At 37.8% G+C, this 23898-nt stretch overlaps 1 protein-coding gene across 1 annotated transcript in view; it reads right to left on the bottom strand.

Annotated features, from left to right (window-relative positions):
* ptchd4 (patched domain containing 4) overlaps positions 1-23898 on the bottom strand; it is a 62069-nt gene that overhangs the window by 22844 nt on the left and 15327 nt on the right. Inside the window, exon 2 of the mRNA XM_015391472.1 lies at positions 22384-22879. Within this exon, the coding sequence (XP_015246958.1) occupies positions 22384-22879 (496 nt within the window). The remainder of the gene's footprint in view (positions 1-22383; positions 22880-23898) is intronic.

A 23898-nucleotide genomic window follows, 5' to 3' on the forward strand; every position in this document is an offset into this window, starting at 1 on the left:
ATGGGGATGCCATACAGATTCATGTCAAAAATCCCGAACTATCCCTTTAAGCTAAACATGTTGGGATCTAGGCTTCTGTGGTCGTTCCCTGCTTCTGTCCACCGTTCTCTCAGAATTGTGGATCAAACCAACTGCTCGGTTGACTCCAGAACCCTGGCCCCAATCAGAACTCACCAAGCAGATTGCATCTTCAAGAACAACAACAATGATCAATAATTAAAGGGGAATTTCATTTTTTTTTTACATTTGGCCCTTGATTTTACATTGTTACATCATGTTCTACTCACCCATATGAGTTTTGTGTCATTTGGAGCCGTTCAGAAGATTTTCCGTTAGGTTATATCCAAGTAAAGTCTTCCTATGGGCGAACTATTTGAAGGCACAAACTAAACTGTTCATAATTTGTTCTTTATGTTAAGCCAGCATTCATAACACGGATGATGTCATACACACTCCGCTTTGTTTTAAAAAAAATAGAAATATAAAAATCATAACTGCGGATGTCTGTGGGACAATGATTCTCCTGCATGTTATGAATGCTGGCGTACCATAAAGAACAAATTATGAACAGTTTAGTTTGTGCCTTCAACTCGTTCACCCATAGGAAGACGTTACCTGAATATATATAATAACGGAAAATCTTCAGAACAGTTCCAAATGACACAAAACTCAAATGGATGAGTAGAACAGGATGTAATAACGTAAAATCAAGGGCCAAAAAATGGCGTTCCCCTTTAATAAACATTAGCTTCAACCACAACCCAAATCGCCGACCAGCATTCTCCTCCAGACTCCAAGCTGTTGTCCCAGGCCAAGCAGTCATTTCCTGGATGTCTAGTAAATAAATGTTTAATTTTTCTTTTGACACCAGTGTGTTCTATATGTGAACCAAATCATTGCATAACACCATGAATGTTATTCTTTTAGAAAGGGCAATATTGGAATTTAACCAACAATTTTCCAAATAATTGCTGCTCTCTGGCTTAGAAAATTTATATTTTTTTCTATTTTTTTATTTGCACATATAATATTCTAATGTACTTTTCAGATTACAATATTTTAAACTTAGTTAAAATTATTTAATTGATGGGTTAATATCATCTTCATTGTTACTAGTGGAAAAGAGCTAAATATTTTTTTTCTAAATAACTCTTGATTGGTTTCAAAAATTACTTCTCCTCTTTTCATACATATTATAAACAAACAAAACTGCAATGACATCACAAAATAAAATCTGTAAGTAACTTTTAATTTAAAAAGAAATGCTTTTCTTTTTTTATCACCCCAGGTCTTTGCTCTAGTGAGAGGTGCTATTCCCCCTGTTTGTATGTTCCTATTTACCAATGTAAGTATTGTTCTCTTTCTTGAGCAGTTTTTGTATTTTGTCTTATTATGTACAAGTTGCACCCATGTTTGCTCATATTTAAGTCATAAAACAACCTTAAGGTTTCATCTTCCTTTGTTTTGCCATTTCTGTCCAATAGATTCTAGTGCATTTGTTTCAATCAAACTGTTGCGTAGCAAAGTCCACATCAATGGATGTGTCTCCGGGTTTTCTGGCAGACTACACGAAATGAGTAAATGAAAGTGGAGTAAGATGAAAAGCCACTTAGTTAAACTAATTACAAACCCTCCTCTTGGGAAAAAGAAGTCTGTCCAACAGTAGGGAAGGTATTTCAATAAAAAGTGGTTCTAGAGGGAAAAAAATACAAGATTATTATTTTAGTATTAAGTCCCACAGTAGGCGTAAGACTTATGAATCATTCATAATGATGAATCCTAAAGTAATGAGGGTTTGTCATGCTTAAAACAGGAAGTAACTCATAGATAAGGCGGTCCACAGTTATATATGTAGTATTTCTGAAGTCTCCTGTTAAGTATGGACTATTTGTTAGGCCATTTGACACATGATGAGTGAGCTTATTTTGTTTCTTTGGATACTCATCATGACCCAAATGGGCTAACACATAGCCCTTACCGTACATAAAAACCCAAGAGAACGATGGATTGGTCTTTGATTTTCATCGGATTTGGAATGTGCTTAGGAGAATGGACCTCAATGCGGTTAAGAAACAACTAAAGATTGTTCTGGTGTGAGCTGATATGACTAGATTTCTGGATAAGCGCCAGAAAAGCTGAGCAACAGTCCAGTTGCCTCTCATTTATGGCTGTTTGTGGTTGCCATGCCTGTAATGACTTAGAATTTCATCAGGCATCTCCTCAATATGTTTTAATATCTTCATCAGGTTTTGCTCTCGAATACATTTCTCAGACCAGAGAAAAGCTGGAGGATAATATGACGAATCTGCATCTGTGTGCACCAATAGACACTTCTGTAGCCTTTCAGGTACTCCTTTACCACTGGCCAAAAAAAAATGTTTAAACCCACAAACATTTGGCTTCTAATGAGAGTGGGAACGGCTCACTGACCCGCGTCAACCTAGGTCAAATGACTAGGCAAGCAACCCAGATTAAAATCCTTCTAATGGCTCAGCTCTGATCAGCATACATTTGGAACATCAGACCCGGGTCGAACAGATCATTTACACTATACCACTGAGAGAAACGAATGTACGTCACAAATTTGTGCCAGCTTTTTTTGCCAGTGGGAAGGGAGCCAAATTCCAATTGTTGAAGGCTTGAGCTGTGTTTGAAAAACCCGTTTTAACCCGCTAATTTCAGTGGGAAGGTCCACTCAGTAACATTGGTGTTTTTCCACCCCCGTATAACCAGTTGAGGTTTTTTTCAGATAATTGTTTAAGCCTGATAATGTTGTGTTGATTTCAGAAATAACAGACAATCATTTTAAATTGCCATCAGAAGTAATTTAACTTAACATTTTCAAACTTCATAATAGTTATATAGTTGAATGGTTGAAAGCAATTTTTTTTGTGGCATACTTTTGAGTTACATAACAAACATTTTTAAAAGCTTTTTTTTTAACTCATTTAGGCAGTGAAAACTATTTATTGTACAGAATCATTACACAGAGCGAAAACATCGGAAAATGTCTTTTAGTCTGGTTCAATGGGGGCAAAATCTGAGAGAACACCAATGACAGATATCCAGTAGAGAACCATTGATATACAGATACAGGCAGTCATGCATTTCTTAAAATCTTGATGATTAAGGTTTAAATATATTTAAACCTGAGAAGGAAATGTCCGTCCATCCATCCTGCTGATGCAGCATCTTTAAAGTTTATTAAGCTGCTTTATGTAAGGCTTGCTGTGCTGCAGGTAGACAGGAAAATACAGATAAACCCCCTCCGTCCTGGGTCAGGCAGCAGCTCCATCATATAGACAGTACAGCAGCTCTTACCAGAGAAAAGAACCTCCAGCTGCAGGAACAACTTAAATTTGAATCAGCCTCACCTGCAGAAAGTAAGCTCAACATAACTATGCGGTTTCTGTCAATTTCAATTTATTGCTAGAGGTTGCAAATATCTGTTCATTTAAATATACTCTTTGGTTATCCCTGTATTTTTTATATTTATTTATTTCCATCCATTTTCTGTCTTTCCCTCCTTGCACAGGACGTTAATGATAACTCTCTAGAAATTCACCTAGTCAGCAGTTATCTCCAACAAAGCATAGACTGAAACATATTTAAATATTTAACTCTATGTGTAATGAATCTCTATAATACATGAGTTTTTCTCTAAAATGAGTGACATCAATATTAAACCATTTCTCAATAGAGCAGGTTTATAGGACCATTAAAAATATATAAATTTATGAGTGGTCAATTTTTCTTTTTTACAGTAGGAGAAAACTGAAAATAAATCTATAATTCTTGGTTAGTTTGAATCTTGATTTATTCCTATTTTGGCTTTTTTTTGTGGCTTTTCCCATTTCTTATTTGTAATTCATTGTGTGTTTTATCACCTATTTCTCCTCGCTGAATCTCGGTTAGTTGCCTTCCCTCACAGCTTCAACCTTTTTTTTTATAACTACCTTCTCATGCCGTACAGTGGCAGCCCACTGCTTTCCAGGGGGATGGGTTAAGATTGCATCAACTCGTTGACTCAAAGGCAATCCTTCACACTAAGCATGCTTGTAGCGACAGTGGAGAGGAAAAACTCCCTTTTAACAGGAAGGAACCTCCAGCAGAACCAGACTTAGTGTGAGTGGCCATCTGCCGAGGCCGACTGAGATTCAAGGAGGCAGAAGCAGACATACAGAAAGAGGCAGTGATAAAAAAGGAAACTATAAAAGGCGGCCCCATCCAGGAAACACACAGCCAGGCAGACAAGCTCTGAGCCACTTATCATATCATAAACAATGCAAAATATGAAGAATGAAGAAAATAGTGCTGCCTGTGTGACCTATACGAATACATATATCTGCTTTCATATATCCCTTTCGCCAGTGCGAAAAAACAAAAAACAGCTCAAACCCAGGAACAATTGGCTTTTAGTGGCAGTGGGAATGGCACACTGAACTGTGTCAATCCAGGTCAGATGACTCGGCAAGCACCCCCCATTAAAATCGCCTTTAAACAGCTTAAAGCCGATGGGCATCAGGTAGGAACAGCAGACCCAGGTTGACCCGCTAATTTATGTGATATCATTTAGGGCAACAAATTTACCTCACAAGGTAGCACCAGTCCCGTGTGATCCAACAAGACAAAACTACTCTGCTTACATTGAATAAACGTGACACAGCACTGGTGAGAGGGATTCGGAGGGACAAAAAGAGCGAAACAAGGAAGCACACAATTACGCTCTGGTGTCCTTCCATGTTGCTCTCCATTGTTTCTTTCCTGATTTCGGTTGCACTGGTGACATCATCAACGCTAATCCAGTGCAATGGCATCACCAGACACACTGCAGTTGGGGACAGGGGCCCCACAGCTTGCCAAGGTCTGTCAGACCCAGCTTTTTTTGCCAATGAGAAGGAAGCCAAATGCTGATTGTTAGCAGGTCAAGCATAATAAGTGGGAAACGTTTTCCTTAATAATTATACATTTCTGACCAAAATGAAAATGAAAAATAAAAATGGAGGCATCTCTAGTTCTTTAGCAAAAAGTTGAGAAGTCCGAGAAGGTAGATATTATTGTAGGATTAGCTGAAGGAGGACAGACAGAGAGATATGATATGTTGAGTTATGTAAAATGATAGAGACCAAAAGTGCCAGAAGTCCAGTAGCTAAATTAATTACAGAAGATGATGAGCCTTATTTATGGTACTTAAAGTGCTTGTTATGAATTTATCTTCTGTACTTAACATTTTTGTGAACATTTTTACCCAATCATGATGATAAACAGACACTTATAAATATACAGGTAACAAATCTATGGCACTGTACATTCTATGTAATTCTAGCCTAATTAAAACGGGTCAGTCATTTTTCACATCGTGTTTTTTTTTTCCCCTGTGAACTGCATTTGCTATACATTTGCTCTTAGTATTGAAGTGTTAACTGCATTAAAAAATGTGATTACTACACAGTTTGAATGCTATATGAACAGTAACATAAATGGTTTTCTTGTTTTTGGAGAAGAACAGACAAACTACCTTTCTTCCAGTGTTCATTTTAGTGTATACCTAAAATAAACCAGGGGTGATTGCTGAGTGATTTAAAAGCTGCATCCCTGCAACACAGTGGTAACATTCCACCAGAATTTGAGTAGGAGTCTGGCAGGGCTTGAAACACATTTTCTGGAACTGCCTTGAGGTATGAAATGGCAAATTTAGAGATATTTGCATTTTCAGGCCCGCCTCCATCCAAAGGAATTTTCTTTTAGAGAAAATTCATGGTGAAACATGGAAACTTAAATGTTTTATGGAAAAGGATCTTTCTTTCCATCCTTCAGCATGTTTGGCTGTTAAGAACCTTATTCTGAAACAGTTCTCTCAGTTGTTCTGTACGTTTTCCTATGTTTATGAAAAAACAGGTTGTTACCGTATAATTTGTTAATGTATTTTCGTTTTAACTAGGGGTTTACCGATTTATCGGCTGGTTGATCAGTCTGCCTGGATTTCCTTAATTTTAGGAGGTTGTGATTGACTGATACTTAGAAGATATACAATCATTTACACCAGTCTGATCTACCCCTGTAAAAGTCTGAAAACCACCCACTGTGCTTTGAAGCAGGTATTGCAGGAGTTTTTTTTTTTTTGTTTCACAGGCAATGATTCATGTTTTTACAGTAAGATAAGATTGAAATATAGTGTGTTTTGTGGTAGTATAATAACTGACAGTGTCAGTTATAGAAGCATATCAGATATCGGAATCGGCATGTCAGGCTTTCTAAAGATCAAGAATCGGCGTTCGGCCAGAAAGTCGGTGCAGCCCTAGTTTTGACAACTAACAGCTGCAGATCCACAGATTCACCTTTGTTAAATTGGCTGTTGATCACCACTACATACAAAAATTTAAAGAAAAAATAAGCCAACAAACTAGTTTTCATGTTTATTAGTCTTCAACGTTTTTAAGTCAAGGACCCCAGATTCAAGGTGAGACAGAGTCAGTGACACACAGTGACATAATGAAATGATGTCACTTTGGTGAAATTTCTGGCATTTAGGCCTCTCATCAGTAAGGAGGAACAAAGTCAGAGACCTTTCATAGTCATTTTATGCTTTGTGTGAGGGATTCCAGTTGAGTCAATGAATCTATGTTATCAGCTGCTTTTCCTTCCTTTCTTCCTTCCTCCTGTAAAGTAATAGTGGTGCTATATTATAAACTGAATGAGTTAAATTGAATTGAAAAACATAGACTACTTATGCATTAGCTTAAAAAAGAACAGTTGTTGCCATTGTGTAGATTAGCTTCTGAAAGAGTCAAATCACCTCAACTTTAAGCAAAAATGAGGGCACTCTGCATCACATCACCACTCGCTGATTGGAGAAAGTGGGGTTGCTGTTCACTGGGCAGGTGCAACACTATTGGAGAAGTTAAATGTAAAAACCTCTACATGGACTTGACCATTGTTTTTCCTTAAAATTAATAAAATATTCTGTTAGGGAATGTTTCAAAACACCAATATTGAGCTAACATTGTCATTTTGGTGTTGTTGGCTGGCTTGATTGCTCAATTCCTTTACCTGTCTAGCTCTTCCCTGTTCCTTATCAGATCCAACTGTTCCAGTTTCCTATTTAAGTTACCTGTTTCCCAGCCATCAGGGCCAGATTATTCTTGAGCCTTTGGAGTAGAGTTTTTCTAGAATTACTTTATCGTTCTGATTGTCTGATCCTGATCTGTTTCTGCCTTTGGACCTTTGAGCCTGCCTGCCCCTGTCTTATTATTTTGCCTGCCTGTCTTCGGTCTCCTGTCAGACTCTTTTTTGGCTTTAACCTGGACCTGCCTCTTGTCTTCGCTCTTTGGATTATTCTGTCTGCATTTGTCAGCTCGCATCTGATCTTCTGTCAGCTCTGAGGCCTTCCATGTCTGGAACTCTCTGGCAGCGTCCGCTGCTTCTGTTCAGTGGACCGGCTGAATGTCTATTGCCCATTCTTTGGGCAAAGGACAGAACTGTCAAACCAGAACTGTCAAACCAGAGGTTCCTACTTCAGACGCGCTGCCGCTGCAGATCCACAGATCCACCTTTGTTAAAATAAATGCTTTTTAAGTATTCCACTGTCTGTCTCACCTGAATTCTGTGTTCTAACTGCTGAGTCATTACAAATGTGTCCTGTTATATTCACATTATTGGGGATCTGTTTCCAACAAAATGAAGGCAATTTTATTTATGTTTGGATTTTAACATTGTTTTTTTTTAATTTTCCGGCTAATGTCAAAACATAGTTTTTTTGTAACACACTGTTTCTTGGCTGTTTTTATCGCAAACATAGATTATACAGTAATATGTGAGAAATTATTAAATTAGAGGACTGTAAATAAACCATTTAGTGGCATTTACAGTGAGGAAAATAGGTTTTTGAAAACTCTTATTTTGTAAGTTCTTCCATGTAGAAATCATTGACTGGTCTGAAATTATCCTTGTGCATGTGCATGTCAAAAAAAAAATCACATTAATCATTAATTAAATATTTAGTTCAGTAGCCTTTGTTTGCAATTACAGAGGTCTTACAGGAACGATTATGCCAAACTCCTCTACAAAGATCTTGAGATCAGTCAGGTTTCTAGCCTGTTGCTGAGAAACACAAAGTTTGACTCCCTCAAAAGATTTTCTATTGGGTCTAGTTCTGGAGACTGGCTAGACCACGCCAGAACTTGATATACTTCTTTGAAAGCCACTCCTAGGTTATCTTAGCTGCTTGCTTCGGGTCATTGTCATGTTGGAACCTCGACCCACCTTCAATGCTTTAACTGTGGCAAGGAGGTTGTTTCCCAAAATCTCACACTACATGGCCCTGGTCATCGTCTTCTTAATACAGTGAAGTCGCCCTGTCCCATGTGCAGAAACACACATCGAAAGCATGATGCTACCACCCCCATGCTTCACAGTGGGGATGGTTTTCTTGAGATGGTACTCATAATTCTGTCAGAGATCAGAACTTTGGACCCAAAATTTCAGGCATACTGATGTAATTTACAATAGCGTTTATTGACAATACATCGAATCTGTGACTCAGCAGCTAGGACAAAAAAAGGCATGAATCTTTGTAGAGGAGAAAAATCACATTAGTGACCAAATAAATCTGATGGAGGATGACTACAAGCATGGGAGTCACTAAGCTGGTTTTAAAGTTCAGTCTTAGCCCAGAGGAAGGTGGAAACTAGCTGAATGATATCCCACGGCGCCCAGCAGACGCCGCCAAAAAAATTCCAGGAGCCGAAGCCCAGAAGGCTGCTGAAATGGTTGTCGAGCAGAAACAATCAAATGAAGGAAAGCAGGAGTTTCCAGAAGGTGAAGCCAAAGCCAGTGTCGATAAGGTAAACAGGAGTCCAGGCCAGAAGATCAGAGATCAAAGGGAAATCTAAGTCAGGGTCAGGAGACAGTTCCAGGGTCGAAAGCAGGCAGAATCCAGTAGGAGTCCGAAGACAAGTCAAACAAACAGATCAAAACAGGGGCAGGCAGGCTCAGAGGTCCAAAAGCATAAACTAGTTAGGATCAGGAAATCAGAACATCCCACAGGTGGATGAGATGAAGTTAGTAGTTGGATTCTTACTGACTGTTTGGGGAGGACAGATGTCTTTATGCAGCTAATGACCTCAAACAGGTGCATCTAATATAGGATAATAATGGAGTGAAGGTGGACATTTTGAAGACAGACTAGAAGGTCTTTGAGGGTCAGAATTGCAGGTAATAGACAGGTGTTTCAATACCTATTTGTAGCTGTATCATATCAATAGATACTTTAAAAATCATACATTGTGATTTCTGGATATTATTTTTAAATCATGTCTCTTACAGTGGACAGGCACCTAAGGGACAATTTCAGACGCCTCCATGATTTCTAAGTGGGAGAACTTGCAAAATAGCAAGGTGTTCAAATACGGTACTTATTTTCCTCAATGTATGCTACTCACCAAATCAAGTCAGTCAGTCATTAATCAATTGCAAACACTACGTTTAGAAATATCTAATACAGTTTTGATAAATTATCTTTTTTAATCATATTTATATACAAAAACATCTTGTAGAAACACACAGACATGTCTTTTTTTTCCTTGTGTGCATTAAAAATTGAAAGCCTAACATCTTCTTGATGCTATATTTAGGGCTGTTAAGAGGAGTCCTTTTGAGAGCCTACTTCCTGTTTAATCCTCCATTAAAAATAAATGACCTTTCCCCAACACACCCCACTGGCACATCTGCTCGTTGACTCATCAGTGAAAGAGGCTCTCATCCAGGTCAATAATCAAACCCTCCTACAAATAGCTATTCACTTCCAAAAAGAGAATAAGATTATTCTGCCTCTTCTTATTAACAATTATTATCTGCATCAATCAGCCTAACAGTACAGATTTCTGTTCAAACTAGTGAGAAAATGCTCTTTTGATATAAAACCACAGTTATTAGTTATTTTCTATAGTGATTTTGTGTTAAATACAGTATCCTCTCAGGTTATCACGTGCCAAAATATTTGGCACCACTGACATTTCCAATGGGCCAGGGATGTCTAAAAAGTAGCCTGTTGTAGTTTGCTTTGTTCAGATGGGAAAAAGGTTGAGCTATTCAGCAACAAACCATTCAGGTGGGTTTTATGTTAAATGCCCACTTCAACATCAGTATTACTGGGAGGCTGTTTCTTCTCCAAACATTCTGCCAGTCTTCTTATGTTTGGTTGTCAATAAAGTAATGCCACATGCTGCTTTTTCAGGAATTTCTTTTCCAAGAACTTTCATTTACCTTTTCATTAAGGAGTCTAAAGGGTGTCATTACACCCACAGAGGCTGAGTTGTTAACTCCTCCCACTGCATCATTACTGAACAATGTCTAGGTCAGTGGCTATGTGGTGCAAAAGCTCTAATCATTACAATTAAAACAGGCTTTCAAGCTATAAAGCATGACCAATTATTTGGAGAGTGATAAAAGTTTATGACCTATAGAATATAGTGGTACTAGAAACTCCACAGTTTATCATTTTCTTCAGAGGCAACAGAAGTGGAAAGCTCTACATTTCAAAAAGATCACCGTCTAACCAAATCTTACAGTTAAAGGTCAAGGTCTTGTTTTAAGATTGATATACTAAGCAGGAAGAGATTCTGTTAGATTATTAATCTTGTTTTGAGAAGATTTCATTTAAAATAAGTGCAATACCAGTAGACAATTGCACTTGGTAAGACTTCTAAAATCCTTAAATATTTTTTTAAAACAAGATTTAAAAAGACTATTTGGCTAGATATAAGACCGCAGGACTGTATAGATTAGTTTAGTTACAACCTTAAGTTCCCCTCAATAGTCATGAAGGATTTGTTGTTGTCTGTGTTTGTCCCTCAGAATGCAAACTGTTCAATGGAGCAGCAGCCTGCCATACAGATGGATTTAAGATGTCATTGATCTGACATCTATAACAAAGTACAAGCGATCTTTGAAAATGTTGTGGAAATATGGATAATAATGGCTCCAGAAAACTATCCTTAATCCAGGAAAAGTTTCCTGCCACTGAAATGTACAACAAAGGACTACACTAAATCTTTGTTTTCCAATTGAAACGGAAGTATCTTTCACTGCATGGGCCCCTTGTCTAGTTCTCATTACTAGCCTTCAGATACAGTAAATAAAAATAAAAAAAACTTTTAATAATGACATAGAAAACCCACCCTTAAGAAACCAACACACTGAACTCTTTTTTGTTTAGATCACGTTTTCTTCATTGAGAAATCTGGTTATATTGCTTAGTCATGATAAATGTGACGCTCTCAAACAATTCAAACATGTTAGCATTCACAGCAATAGCTCAGTAAAGATCCATGAGCATGTGCCGCATCCAATCAGACTGGATCCTGACAGTTTTATATGTGTGTCTTCATAAATCCATCAGCTACCTTCCTGTTTTCCTATAACAAGACACATTCACTGCATCTAGGATGCTAGTTACGTTAATGTGAGTGCATCTATTGGATATGGTAACACAACAAAGCTGAAAGAAATTCCCCTTAAGTAGACATCATTAATTAATGGATGGACCAAATCTTTATATAATAAACTCTAGATTTAAATTTTTGAGTAGGTTCTTTGTTTCCTACCCATTTTTTTCAAAGCAGGGACAGAAAAATAATACAAGATCTCATATATGATGTCTTTACCACTGTAGAGGGCATATTGGCATGCGTTTTGGGTCCCAAGTGAGCATTCTAAAATCCGTTTTTCAACATTTGGGCTGCTGTGCATGCCACTGGTCAGTGGTATAGATTTTACCCTTAAAGTTAGAAAATAAAACATCATTATCTTATTTCAGTGCATTTTTTGTAATTATCTTAATTATACACATTTAATTGGCAGAGTATGTCACTAAGCTGCTCAAATGAAGCGCAAATACAGTAATTAGTAGTTTTAGTTTTAGTCAGTTCTTGTAGTGTTGTAAACTAAAATTAACGTTTTTGATCTGACCAATAAGAATAGAATAAATAAAATGCTGACACAATCTAAAAGGGCTTTTCTGTAGAAGGGAGGTGATATAAGAGAATATTGTGCTGTTCGAGCCCTATTACACTGGAAGAGATGTTCCAATTAAAATCTGTGACTTATTGTTTACATTCACCTGTGACTTTTTCATAGTGTCGGTGCAATTACATTCTGTAGCAAGGAACCACTTTATACATTCTCTATACCATAATGTGCTGGTTTCTTGGACTCCAATTAGAGAGTCAGAGACATGAGAACTGAAAACTGGTTATATGAGACATTAGGAAGCATTATAGGTGAATAACATTTTAAGGGATCATGAAACAGAGAATAAGAAAGGACAAACCGACTTGACATGATGTGAACATGTGCTATCAAGATCAAAGTAAAGCATGTGTTCAGTATAGAATCCAAATAGCTTTCTCTTCAAGAATTAGGTAAATAACACTTTTAGGAAATCAACCTCAAAGAGTGTGAAGACTTCAGGATTTCTCTAAGCACGCATTAATAATGGAAAGAAGCTGTCTTAAAACCATCACCAGCCACTCTTGTGGCCACAACGTCTACAGATCGATCAACAGTCATCCAACACAACTTATAGCAATGGAGAGAATCCCCACCGGGCTTTTAAATGACAGAGAAGAAGGCTTTTAATGTTGACTGCCACCATTTGTCCTGGCTGCACAGTGTGAAGAAATATCAGTAAAAACATTACAGTTGAAAGAAGGAAAAGATGACAAGACTCCTATATATCACTTTCTCCAACTTTATGGGCTAAAACCATAAGAGAAAAAAAATGTGGCCTTTTTTGGATTACTGTGCCTTTCAAGAGTTTATGAAACTACAAATTATCATGTTATTTCTTTTTAAAATTCAGATAAATTGTTTCAGATAGATTGTTTTTAATTTTCTTTTTTTTTTATATATAAAAGTAAGACAAAGAAATAAATACATGGCAGTAAATATATTTTAACATTTAAGATTTATTTGGCCATATCTTAAATTTAATACCAATATCGTTAAATTAACTATATCAATATTGGTACTTTAAATCAATACGAATATTGCCTGATGAACTGAACTGATTTTATTGTAACCTTGACTTAATAAAAGTGAAAAGTCCAGTCAGCATGGAACGATCAATGGATCATTATTCATAACTAAAACTAATACGTCCGCAGTGATTTATTGAATTCAGTGTTAATCAGTAAAACAATAAAAATAATAATTTTATTAATCGTGATCACTGCTGTCAGGGAAGAGCTGATGTTAATATTTTTAAAGCATGAGTGCCGCTTGATATTAGAGCTAATAAACAGCAAATCTGAAATTATGATATTACTGCATATTTCCTGTGTCTATCCAGGGCTCATCTAAGGGATTATGTTTTATCCCTTTAGAGATCTATTGTTGTCTTTTTGCTAAGTAGTAGTTTTGGAAGTAGGTAGATCTAGTCACCCTCTGTCTTTGGTTTTCTGTAGTGTGTTTAAGCTGATACAAGGGGGGTTATCTTTCCAAAGAAATTTAGAGATAGAAGAATCTAGAGATTTAAACCAGTCGGATGATGGTTTATTGGGGATCATTGAAAATAAGTAGTTAATTCTGGGGAGGACCATAATTTTAATTGAGGCTACACTACCCATAAGGGAGATCGGAAGCGATTTCAATCTTTCTAGGTCCTCTTCTATCTTTTTTAAAAGCAGGATGTGATTAAATTTTGGTAAATCAGCTAATTTAGATGGCACAGTAATTCCCAAATATTTGATATTTCCTGATTGCAGTTGTAAACCTGGGGGATTCTGTAGAGTGCAATTAACTGGTAGTACTATAGATGTAGACCAATTTATAGAGTAATCTGAGAATTTTCAGAAAGATTCTAGTAATCTAATCACTTGAGAGAGGCAAGTGTTTGAGTGCTGGAGATAAAGTAATACATCATCTGTGTAAAGACTAATTCTATGCTCTATTTTCTTGCATTGTATACCTTTAACCACATTAGTTTGTCAAATTGTTGTAGCTAGAGGCTCTTTAAAAAAGGCAAAAAGTGAGGGGGAGAGCAGGCATCCCTGCCTGGTGCCCCTCTGGAGACAAAAGCTGGAACATGTTTGATTTTTTGTCCTGACATATGCTGTTGGAAAGCTGTATAAGATTTTTAACTAATTTATAAAGAAATTGCCAAAACCAAATTTTTACAGAGTAGTGACTCAAAATTTTCAGTTTACTCTATCAAATGCCTTTTCTGCATCTAAAGGCAATATGGCTGATTTAATATTTTTACTGTAGGAATGATTTATTAAATTAATAATTTCGTATTTAAAGTACTTTCAGAAGTTTGAATTCTGAATATGATCGGACTTCTCCTTTAAAGGATGGGTCAACAGTTCTGTTAAAGACATCAGTGTGATCAAACAAAATGGTATTTAACCAATTGGTAAGCTTTGGGATTTAAATAAGTTCGTGACTTTACAGACAATGAAAACATTTAGAAACAAGTATGCATTAAGTTTGTTAAAAATGCACCAGTAGGGTTTTTATAAAATCAAGTATTTATTGTTTGCTGAATTAGTTTTCCACACATGTGTGCTCTGTGTTTTCTGTACGATGGTCCCTGACGTGTTTTTTTACACTTCTAACAGCCGTTACATTTCCAGAGAGAGAAGGAAGTGACAAGCTCAGCTCAGCAGTAATTGGCCAACTGGCAGGCAGGCAGCACAGTAGATAGGCACAACGGAGAAACAAAAAGAGCTTTTTTTCTTTCTTTCTTAAAGGTCTAGAAAACTGTGTCCACTTGTCCTGGACAGAGCCACTCTGCTTCCACCTCATGATTCAAAGGCCACACATGCCATTAGTTGGACTGTTGAGAGGGAATAATGAATTAGTTTAACTCTGATGTAAAGTAGGCTTTGATGAACACATGACACAGCTGAAGGTTTAATGAGCTGCACACAGCTTCCTGAGGGAGAGATGCTTCACTTCTACTACTTGGGTTATCAGCCTGTCTCTGTCAGATAGCTGCAGAAAAGGATTTTCTTTCTTCTTTCCTTCAATTTAATATTCAGATTTTTTTGCAGTCAACTCTCACGATTATTACCTCCAACATGTAAATATGTCATATGTCTGACTAAAACATTTTCACTGACATGCTCAAGGCACCAGAAATAACCAGTTTGCATGCAAAGTCAATTGTTGACGTGCTTCGAGGCACAGCAAAAGGTCCTGCAACACATTTTGAGCAGTGTGCCTGAGCATGTGCGACGCGCTGCGATAGCAGCACCTGCAGAATTTGGAAAAATTTACTAAGGCCTAAATTAACCTAAAATGTCGAAACTTGGCGGCAAAATATGTTCGATTGTATTATTCTGGTGCCTGAAGTTTGGATTATGTACATGAAAAACGCCTTCCAGCCACTGTGAACAGCAGTAGAAACCTGCAAATAAGCCACGGGGCCAGAGGCTGCTGATGCACAGGAATTCCAGTTCCTGTGAGTAACAGCATGGGCCAATATTTACAGCAAAGAATCAGAACCCGAGAAAAATGTCTTAAAGACTTCAACGTCTGGAACACTCTGGACAGCGATCACCGTGTTGTGTTGGCAGCCGTCCGACTGGTACCCAGCTCATTCTCTGGACTGAACTTTAAGACCAGGATAGTGGTTCACACGTTATTAATCATCCTCAATCAGATTAACGTGGTCACTAACCTGTAGTTTCCTCCTACAAAGGTTCCTGCCTTGGACGCCCAACTGCCCATTGCCAATCCATTGTTAAAAAAACAAAACATTTTTGAAGAAATCTGTCTGTCTGCCTAGAATACTTGGTCCTCTGTTCTGAACCTTGACAGTGTATTATACTAAACTGCACTTATATTAGTTGCAGTTCCAATTTTATATAGGCCCCCGTTTGGAAAGGAATAAAAAGGAAAATAACATTGAATGTCAAATGGTTCTTGGTAGTTGTGACCAGCTGAATAGCTAAAATATGCACTTTGTGATCCAAACATAGGATGTAGTCAAAGTAATAAAAAAAAAAAACCTTCCGATGTTAGAGGTAAATGTTCTTATGGTAAGCTGAGGCTGAAACAGCTGCTAAAGTCTAAAACGTCCCAATTAACACCTGATCATTTCCTGGACCCAAAGGATGTCATGTAGACCAGGTCTTTTGAAGACCTTAAAGGATGCAGCCCTTGAACTGAGACACATCCATAGCTGAGAGGCGTACTTTGCAACGTCTGGTATAAATTTCCAATTTTAGAAATAAGGACATAAGCTGCCCTGCTTATTCCCAATATATTAACGGCTTTTTTCTAATACGAAAGCAATGCAGGAAATGATGATTAACTGCAGGAGGCCTCAATCATTCTCCACCACCTTCAGCCATGAAGAGCTGATTAAGAATGTTCTCTAGCTACAAATATCTTGGTTTGGTTTCAGACTGTCAATTGAAACAGCACTTGTGGACTGACTGAATTTATGTCAATGCGTAGCAGAGACTATATATTTTTTTAAAGAGATTGCTGTCTCTTAAGTCAGTAACTGGAGTCAATAACTCAATGCTTTTAATGTTTTATTCCACTTTAATTGAGAGTATCTGAACTATTTTGTATTATTTGTTGGTTTGGCAATGCCACAGGGGCTCAGAAGAAGGTTTCAAGAAGCAGAGTGATATCAGCCAACACAGCAGAAGTATGGGAGGCCAAAACCACAGTAGCAGACACTAAACACACCTTAAGCTCTTTATTGGAGATGTTCCCTTTGGGGTGAAGGTACTGTCAGCCTCTATTCTCAAAAAACTAAACAGAGTTTTTCTTCATAGTTCAAGCGATTAAACTGTTAAGTGGTACAAAAGAACCTGGATATTCTTGAATTAATAAATTTTTTAAGATAAAGAGTGAATTACGGAGCCCCAGAACTGACATGGGAGAAAAACAGATACAGTGTGCGCACAAAATACTAATTTGTTCCCACAAGAAGATAATCTGTTACCACGAAATATTAATTTGTACCCACAACTTCTTTGAGAAAGTGTGCTATGAGTAGGAAGATTATGTTTTAGCATTTTGAGAACTTTTTATATATATTTTGTGGCAACAAATTAGTATTTCTTAGAAACAAATTAGCATTTTGTGGGAACACATTAGTATCTTGTGGGAACAAATTTGTACTTTCTGGGAACAAATTAGTATTTTGTGGTAACAAATTAGTATTTTGTGGTAACAAATTGGTATTTTGTGGTAACAAATTGGTATTTTGTGCGCATGTGCATCTCTTTTTTTTTCCAATGTCAGTTCTGGGGCTCTGTTGTTAATAAATAAAAAAATATAAATAATTCTCATTCATGCTGTAACTCTATGAAATTTTGTTCATTTATATCTGCGCCTGCACCCATGAAATAATATGGTTTTACAGTATTTCTATCCATAGATTTACTTTTATATGTGTACCCGGTGGGTACCTGACCCGGTGCAGGACTCTGCACCTTATCACTACTAGAAAACCCCTATGCTCTTTACATTGTTGTATGTTTATGTACTGAAGCTATGTATTTTCTGTGGAGGCCTTGCAATAATTTTCTTAATCAATTTATCTACGTGGACAAATAAATTTTCCATCATCAGCTAATAAAAATGGAAGCAAATACTTTCCCAGTCCTTTAAGATTCCACTCATCCACCTGATTTAATTTTTTGTGTTTGATATGTTTATCTTTTATATTTTAGGTTCAGAATAGGAAAGCAAGACATTATTATACTGATAAAGATGGTATCCCATATTACATTAGTTAGCTGCTTCCCATAAAGGTGGGAGATCAATCAGTCTTCCAGCCAGTCAAATATCATACAATATCAGATTGACGCCTTCCTTTTACACTAAGTTATCTCTATCAACCAATTAGAGAAGAGTAAGAAGATGATTTTAATTTTATCTGGATTATGATTTTCGAATCGATTAAGGATAAATCCACATAAAAGTCGGCCTCAGCAGATGACACAGAGTGTAGATCTGCTGGAGGTTTCTTCCTGTTAAAAGGGAGTTTTTCCTCTCCACTGTCGCTACAAGCATGCTTAGTGTGAGGGATTGCCTTCGAGGCAATGAGTCGATGCAATCAACTGGTTTTCCTTAGATAAAAAACTTTGAATCAATTTGACTGGATGATCTGGTTGAACTGTGAAATACCTTGAGATGACATTTGTTGTGAATTGTGCTATATAAATAAACTGAATTTAATTGAGGTGAATAAAACAGGTAATAAACATTAGAAATTAAATTCTGCAAAATAAGAAATTTAGTGATATGATTACATAAACACATCAAAAAATATACTCTACCACTACTACTAGAGACTAAAAGCAGAGTTGTGTGACTTAATGTTTAAAATGCCAATAAATCCAATTAGGCTTAAATTTACCGTGACTTTCAATTGTTGTTCAACCTGACTGATAAAACAGTTACAAATTCAACTAAAAACCAAATACAGTGTCTGACATTTGTGTTTGTTCTTGGTACCTGCCCATACTGCCAAAGATACAGAAAGCTGGTTCAATGACCTTACCCAAGTGGTACTGTGCTTGACTGGATAGCTAGACTTGAACCTCATGGGGGTTCAATGAAGTACTGTTAAAAGGATAATGAAAGACACCAACAATGCAGATGGCCTTAAGTCTGCAATCAAACCAACCTGGTCCTTCTATCGCTCTCCAGCAGAACCAAATGCTTATAATCCCCATGCTGTCCTATAATTAAGCAGTAATCCATGAAAAAGGAGCCATTATATTTACATTAGAGTATGCTAATTGGGTCTATGGTGTTTACTAGCGAGACAGATGAATCATGGGACTGCAAAAAGAGACTCATAAATGATGCACGGCCCTGCAAAGACACTCTTTTGGATTTAGTCACCAGATACCTGTAGCTACAGGCTAATTCCCAACATCTGCTGCTTCACAATAGTTCAGTGTGAGGAATCTGCAGTGAATCCACACAGCATAAGGATTTTAAGGTAAAATAAGATGACAGAAAAAGGGATTGTGCATGATAAAAAAAAGGATGCATGATAACTCAAAACTACAGATTTTTATTTTAGGTACCTTTCAGATTAACAAATATCCACAGTTATCATTTTTGTACAAAGCAACACATTTTTATCCTCTGTATTTGACCTCTGGGAAGCAGTGGCTGCCAAGGGTAAATTCTGGGGCTAAAGGTTTTACTTAGAGACCCAAAATTACAGTCTGGGATTCTAAGTAATAAAGCTGCAGCCTCAGGAGTAAAGTGCTCCAACTTCTACCGCACTTTTTGTTTATTAGGAATTTACACCGTATTAGTCTCCTCTAAGACAAGCCGCTCTGATTCAAGCAGCACACTATTTTGATGGTGACCTTCCACTCTCTTATAACCTTTTGAATAATAACACCACTGTCACACACAAAAAACTTTCCATAGTCATAATTATGATCCAAATCTGAAAACAAGCCTAAATGTTAAACCTCTGATACAAGCACACTAATTAAAACACTTAACTATTATCCACGTCTGTTAAAACTTTCTGTAACTTTCTGTAAACACAGGTTGATACATAGGAAAGTTACTGTATTATGCTAATGTTTTTTAATCTTTTTTTCTATTAAAGAAATATCATTAGATAAAGAATGATCTAGCATGCAACACAATACATTGAGAATTAAAATTATGAATGATTTATACAATAGTAACCACTCAAAATTTCCCCACTTTCCTTGATGGGTCTTTGGCTGGTCCCCTTCAATTTCTTTTTAAACATCAATATTTGTACTAAAATATTCTTTCTGTCATGATTTGTGGACATTAAGATCTAATGAGTCATGGTCCTGGTCAGAGCCTGTAATTCAGTGAAAGGGTGGAGTCAGAGTAAAGGAAATATGCAAGAAGGGGTCACTTCAGTGGCTGGATGTTGGAGGGGATTTCAATGGGAGTTGGAGGGAAGTGGGCCGCCATTGGGCTGCTGTTTGACTAGGAAGGGCCATTTTGAAAGGCTGCTACTGTACTCATGTTTTATCTGGTCAATGTCTGTATCCGTCAATCCTTTAAGCTGCAATATTGATATCATTTTACAGATAAAAACGTTGTATCAGAACCCCTCAGTGAAAACAAACAAGTTTAGCTTCAGTTCAAGCTAACTCTTTAGCTGTTCTGGGCTAATGCTGCCTGCTAAACCCAACTGGAAAAAGTAGGTTATTGGGTTTAAGTGGTAAATACTTTTTTACATAGGGACAGGTTGATTTGGATAGATTTTTACTTAAACAGTTAAGTCAAAGGAACTGGGTTATGTGTTCTTGTTCCTTCATACAAACACATATTTAACCCAGAAGAGAATACATTCAAATACAGGGATATCTTCTCTTCACAGCTTTGTAATTATCTCCTCTCTTTCTCCCTTAGCCTTCTTCTCCTTTCCCCAGTGTGCATCTTACCCTTCATCCTCCCATCTTTCCATCCCTCTACCAAAGCGCTGTTCCCTCCCTGACCCTGGCCTTAGCGTCACACACATTTCTCTTTTGGATCTCCTCTCCTTGACATTCCCTTTTAGCGCCTCTCATCACCTTATCACACCTCTCTCTCACCCTCCTTCCTCCTCCTCCTGTGCCTGTAGGTCACAGTGAGCTGATCCAGCCTCCTGTTCCTGAATCTTACTTAAACTTGAGCTATGTCAGCCTGCCTGCAGCAGAGCTATACCAAAGCCCCTGGGATCCTGTGACCTTAGAAACACATGGGAGGAAAATGCAAGTTAGACAAGTAAGCATGGTGAAGAAGAAGAGTGCTGTTGACAAAGCATAATAAGATGATTTGAGAGAGAAAGAAAGACAGACAGCAGGTGAAATTAGCCTTATGATTGATTACTGGAATCCATAAAGACTTGCACAGGATTGGGTGATATTAGGGCTGCAACTAATGATTATTTTGCTTATCGATTATTCTGTCGATTATTTTTTTAATCTGACAACAGAAGGTTGCTTAAACCAGAAAAAAGTAAGACTTTTCCACTATGGATAGAGCATACTTACATTTGAAATAATTTTTTTTTCTTAAATTTAACTGCAATTTTTTTTTCTTACAATATTGGTATAATTACTGCTCCAAGTAGGTTGCTCTGTCAGCTAAAGGCATGTTGCAGAGTCTCTATACTACTGTTAATTGATTAGTAAATGAGTTGATAATTGTTTCAATAATCAATTAATAATGATTAATTACATTGTTTCATGCCCAAGTAATATAATAAAAGCTACATTAGTTATATTACACAAAGCTTGAAGTGAAGTTTGTCCCAGAAAAAACGCTGCTTGTTATAACAGTTTCAGCTTTTATTATTAACCGTAGTTTCAGCTAAGGACTTCCAGCTTAACACCATGATTCTATGCCTAAGACTTTTATTTTCAAGTGAAAGAGGGAATTTGTTCTTGATACCAAGGCAATGGGAAACAACTCTGGAGACTACTCTTTTTCCACTTTCTCTTGGAGCACCTAAAATGGGTAGGAATCTCCATACAGTAGTAGCCATTTACAATTTCCCCTTTTTCCTTGATCGGCCCTTGGCTGGTCCTTGGTTGGTGCGCGACAATTCCCTTTTAAACATCAATCTTTGTACTAAAATATTCTTTTTGCAATGATTGGTGGACATTCAGGATCTAGAGAGAAGCGTCATCTCCTGGTCAGACCCTGTAATTCAGTGAAAAGGTGGAAACAGAGTAAAAAATAAATAAGCAAGAGGGGGTCACTGCAGTCATAGGAAGTTGGAGGGGATATTGCTAGGAGTTGCAGGGAAGTGGGCTGCCATTAACCTGGGAAGGGCCATTTTGAATGGCTGCTACTGTAGGCGTATTGTTGGTGGGGTTTAGCTTTTCTTCAAACACAGTGATCCCCTCTTTGATACAGGAAAAACTCTCACTTCTACACTTTCTGAACTTGACCTGAAGGTGGACGCAGGCTTCCTGTCTGACAGGAAGAAACAGGAATCCACCTCTCATTTTCTCCCTGTACACCAACAGCTGCAAGTCAACTCACCCGCCCGTAAAGTTCGCTATCATCTGTAAAGTTTGCAGATGATAGCACCCTATTTAGGCTGTTCTCAAGCGGTGATGAGTCCTGATAACTTGGTGTAATCAAAAAAATCTTAAGCTCACTGCTCTAAAAAAACAACAACACAACAACGTAGATTGTTGTGGACTAGGGCTGGGCAATAAATCAATACCAACACCACGACTAACGCATGATAAATGTCAATAGTAAATACATCTAAGAACATAAATGGCATTACTTCTATCATAATCTGTTAACATCATGATTCTGCCAGTCAGCCGTGCCATTAAGCTACAATTAATATCAGTATGGCCACAACAATCCCATCCTTCCAAAGTCAAAAGCTTCACTCACCCATAGCGAAGAACGGAATCCCCAGCAGCGTGGAATTGAATTTCCCATCCGATATGAAGAAGATCCCTGCAGCTGTCACGTTGGCGATGCAAATGGTCAGCACACCCAAAAGGCCAAGAAAAGGCTTTCCTCTTAGGCAGTCCCTCATAGAGCTGGAGATGGTGGCAGCTAGGAGAACCAGAACCAGGCTGACCAGCACCTCCCCCTTCGACAGCACACCAGTCTGGTGAAAGTCCTGCCACAGGCTGAAGGAGGTGAGTGACTGGATGAGTAGCTGGTCGGTTGGGTGCGGCGGCTCAGCTGTGGACAGTCTAGTAACAAGAGCGCAGAACTCATTTTCCCAGCGCTCCGCAATGACATCCTGGACCACGGGACCATGGTTACGGAGGTAGTATGTGATCTGGATGGCCCGGGCAAACTTGACCTGCTGGTCCCTGCTGTTGGTTGAGAAGGACACCCCTCCAAGTTGGTGTCCAATAAAGGACAAACGTCCATTCTGTAGAGAGTTACGAAAATCAGACATTAGGCAGGGCAAGTTTATCTATATAGCACTTTTCATTAATACAGAAATTCAAACTGCTGTACATAAGAAATAAAAAGAAACACAAACAATAAAAGAGAGAGAAAAAAATGACTATACAAAATGAGATGATTACAATAGAAGAGAGATAAAATGATTGTTTAAAACAAATAAAGAAAAAGTGACGTTCCATGTCCCTCCAGCCAGCAGCTGCGGCACCCCACTTTGACCGCCACCCATTTATCTCCCTGCACCTAACCTCTACGGATCGCTCTGTGGGGGGTGGGTCTACAGGAGGGTGGGCCCACATCATCCGTTCTGCCTGAGTCCGGCTGGTTGTGTGATCCTAATTCTAGCATTTAGGGCGCTGAAGCGCTCTATCAGAACCTATTTGACAAAATTATTTTCATCTCCTCTGTAGCAAATTTACTCTTTTCAAAAAGCCTGCAGGCAATCGCATACAAGCCCAAAACCCCAGGCTTGGCTCTAGGGTGGCTCCTTTGCTCAAAGCTCAAACGTCACGGTCCTTGATTTAATGCTATCCATAGTGGTCTTGGTCTCGAGATCAGGTGAGGAGCTCAGTTAGCCGGGAAGATCTTGGAGTAGATTTTTTGCTCCTCCTATCAAAAGGAGCCAGCTGAGCTGGCTTGGGCATCTTTTATATCATCTTTTTTATATATATATGCATACATATATACATATACATACGTATATAAACATATATATATATATATGTATATACATATATATATATGTATATACATATATATATATATATATATATACATATATATGTATATATATACATACCTATACATACACTCACCGGCCACTTTATTAGGTACCCCATGCTAGTAATGGGTTGGACCCCCTTTTGCCTTCAGAACTGCCTCAATTCTTCGTGGCATAGATTCAACAAGGTGCTGGAAGCATTCCTCAGGGAGTTTGGTCCATATTGACATGATGGCATCACACAGTTGCTGCCGATTTGTCGG

The sequence above is a fragment of the Cyprinodon variegatus genome, unplaced genomic scaffold (assembly GCF_000732505.1).
Source record: "Cyprinodon variegatus isolate N-32 unplaced genomic scaffold, C_variegatus-1.0 Scaffold543, whole genome shotgun sequence".
NCBI lineage: Eukaryota > Metazoa > Chordata > Actinopteri > Cyprinodontiformes > Cyprinodontidae > Cyprinodon > Cyprinodon variegatus.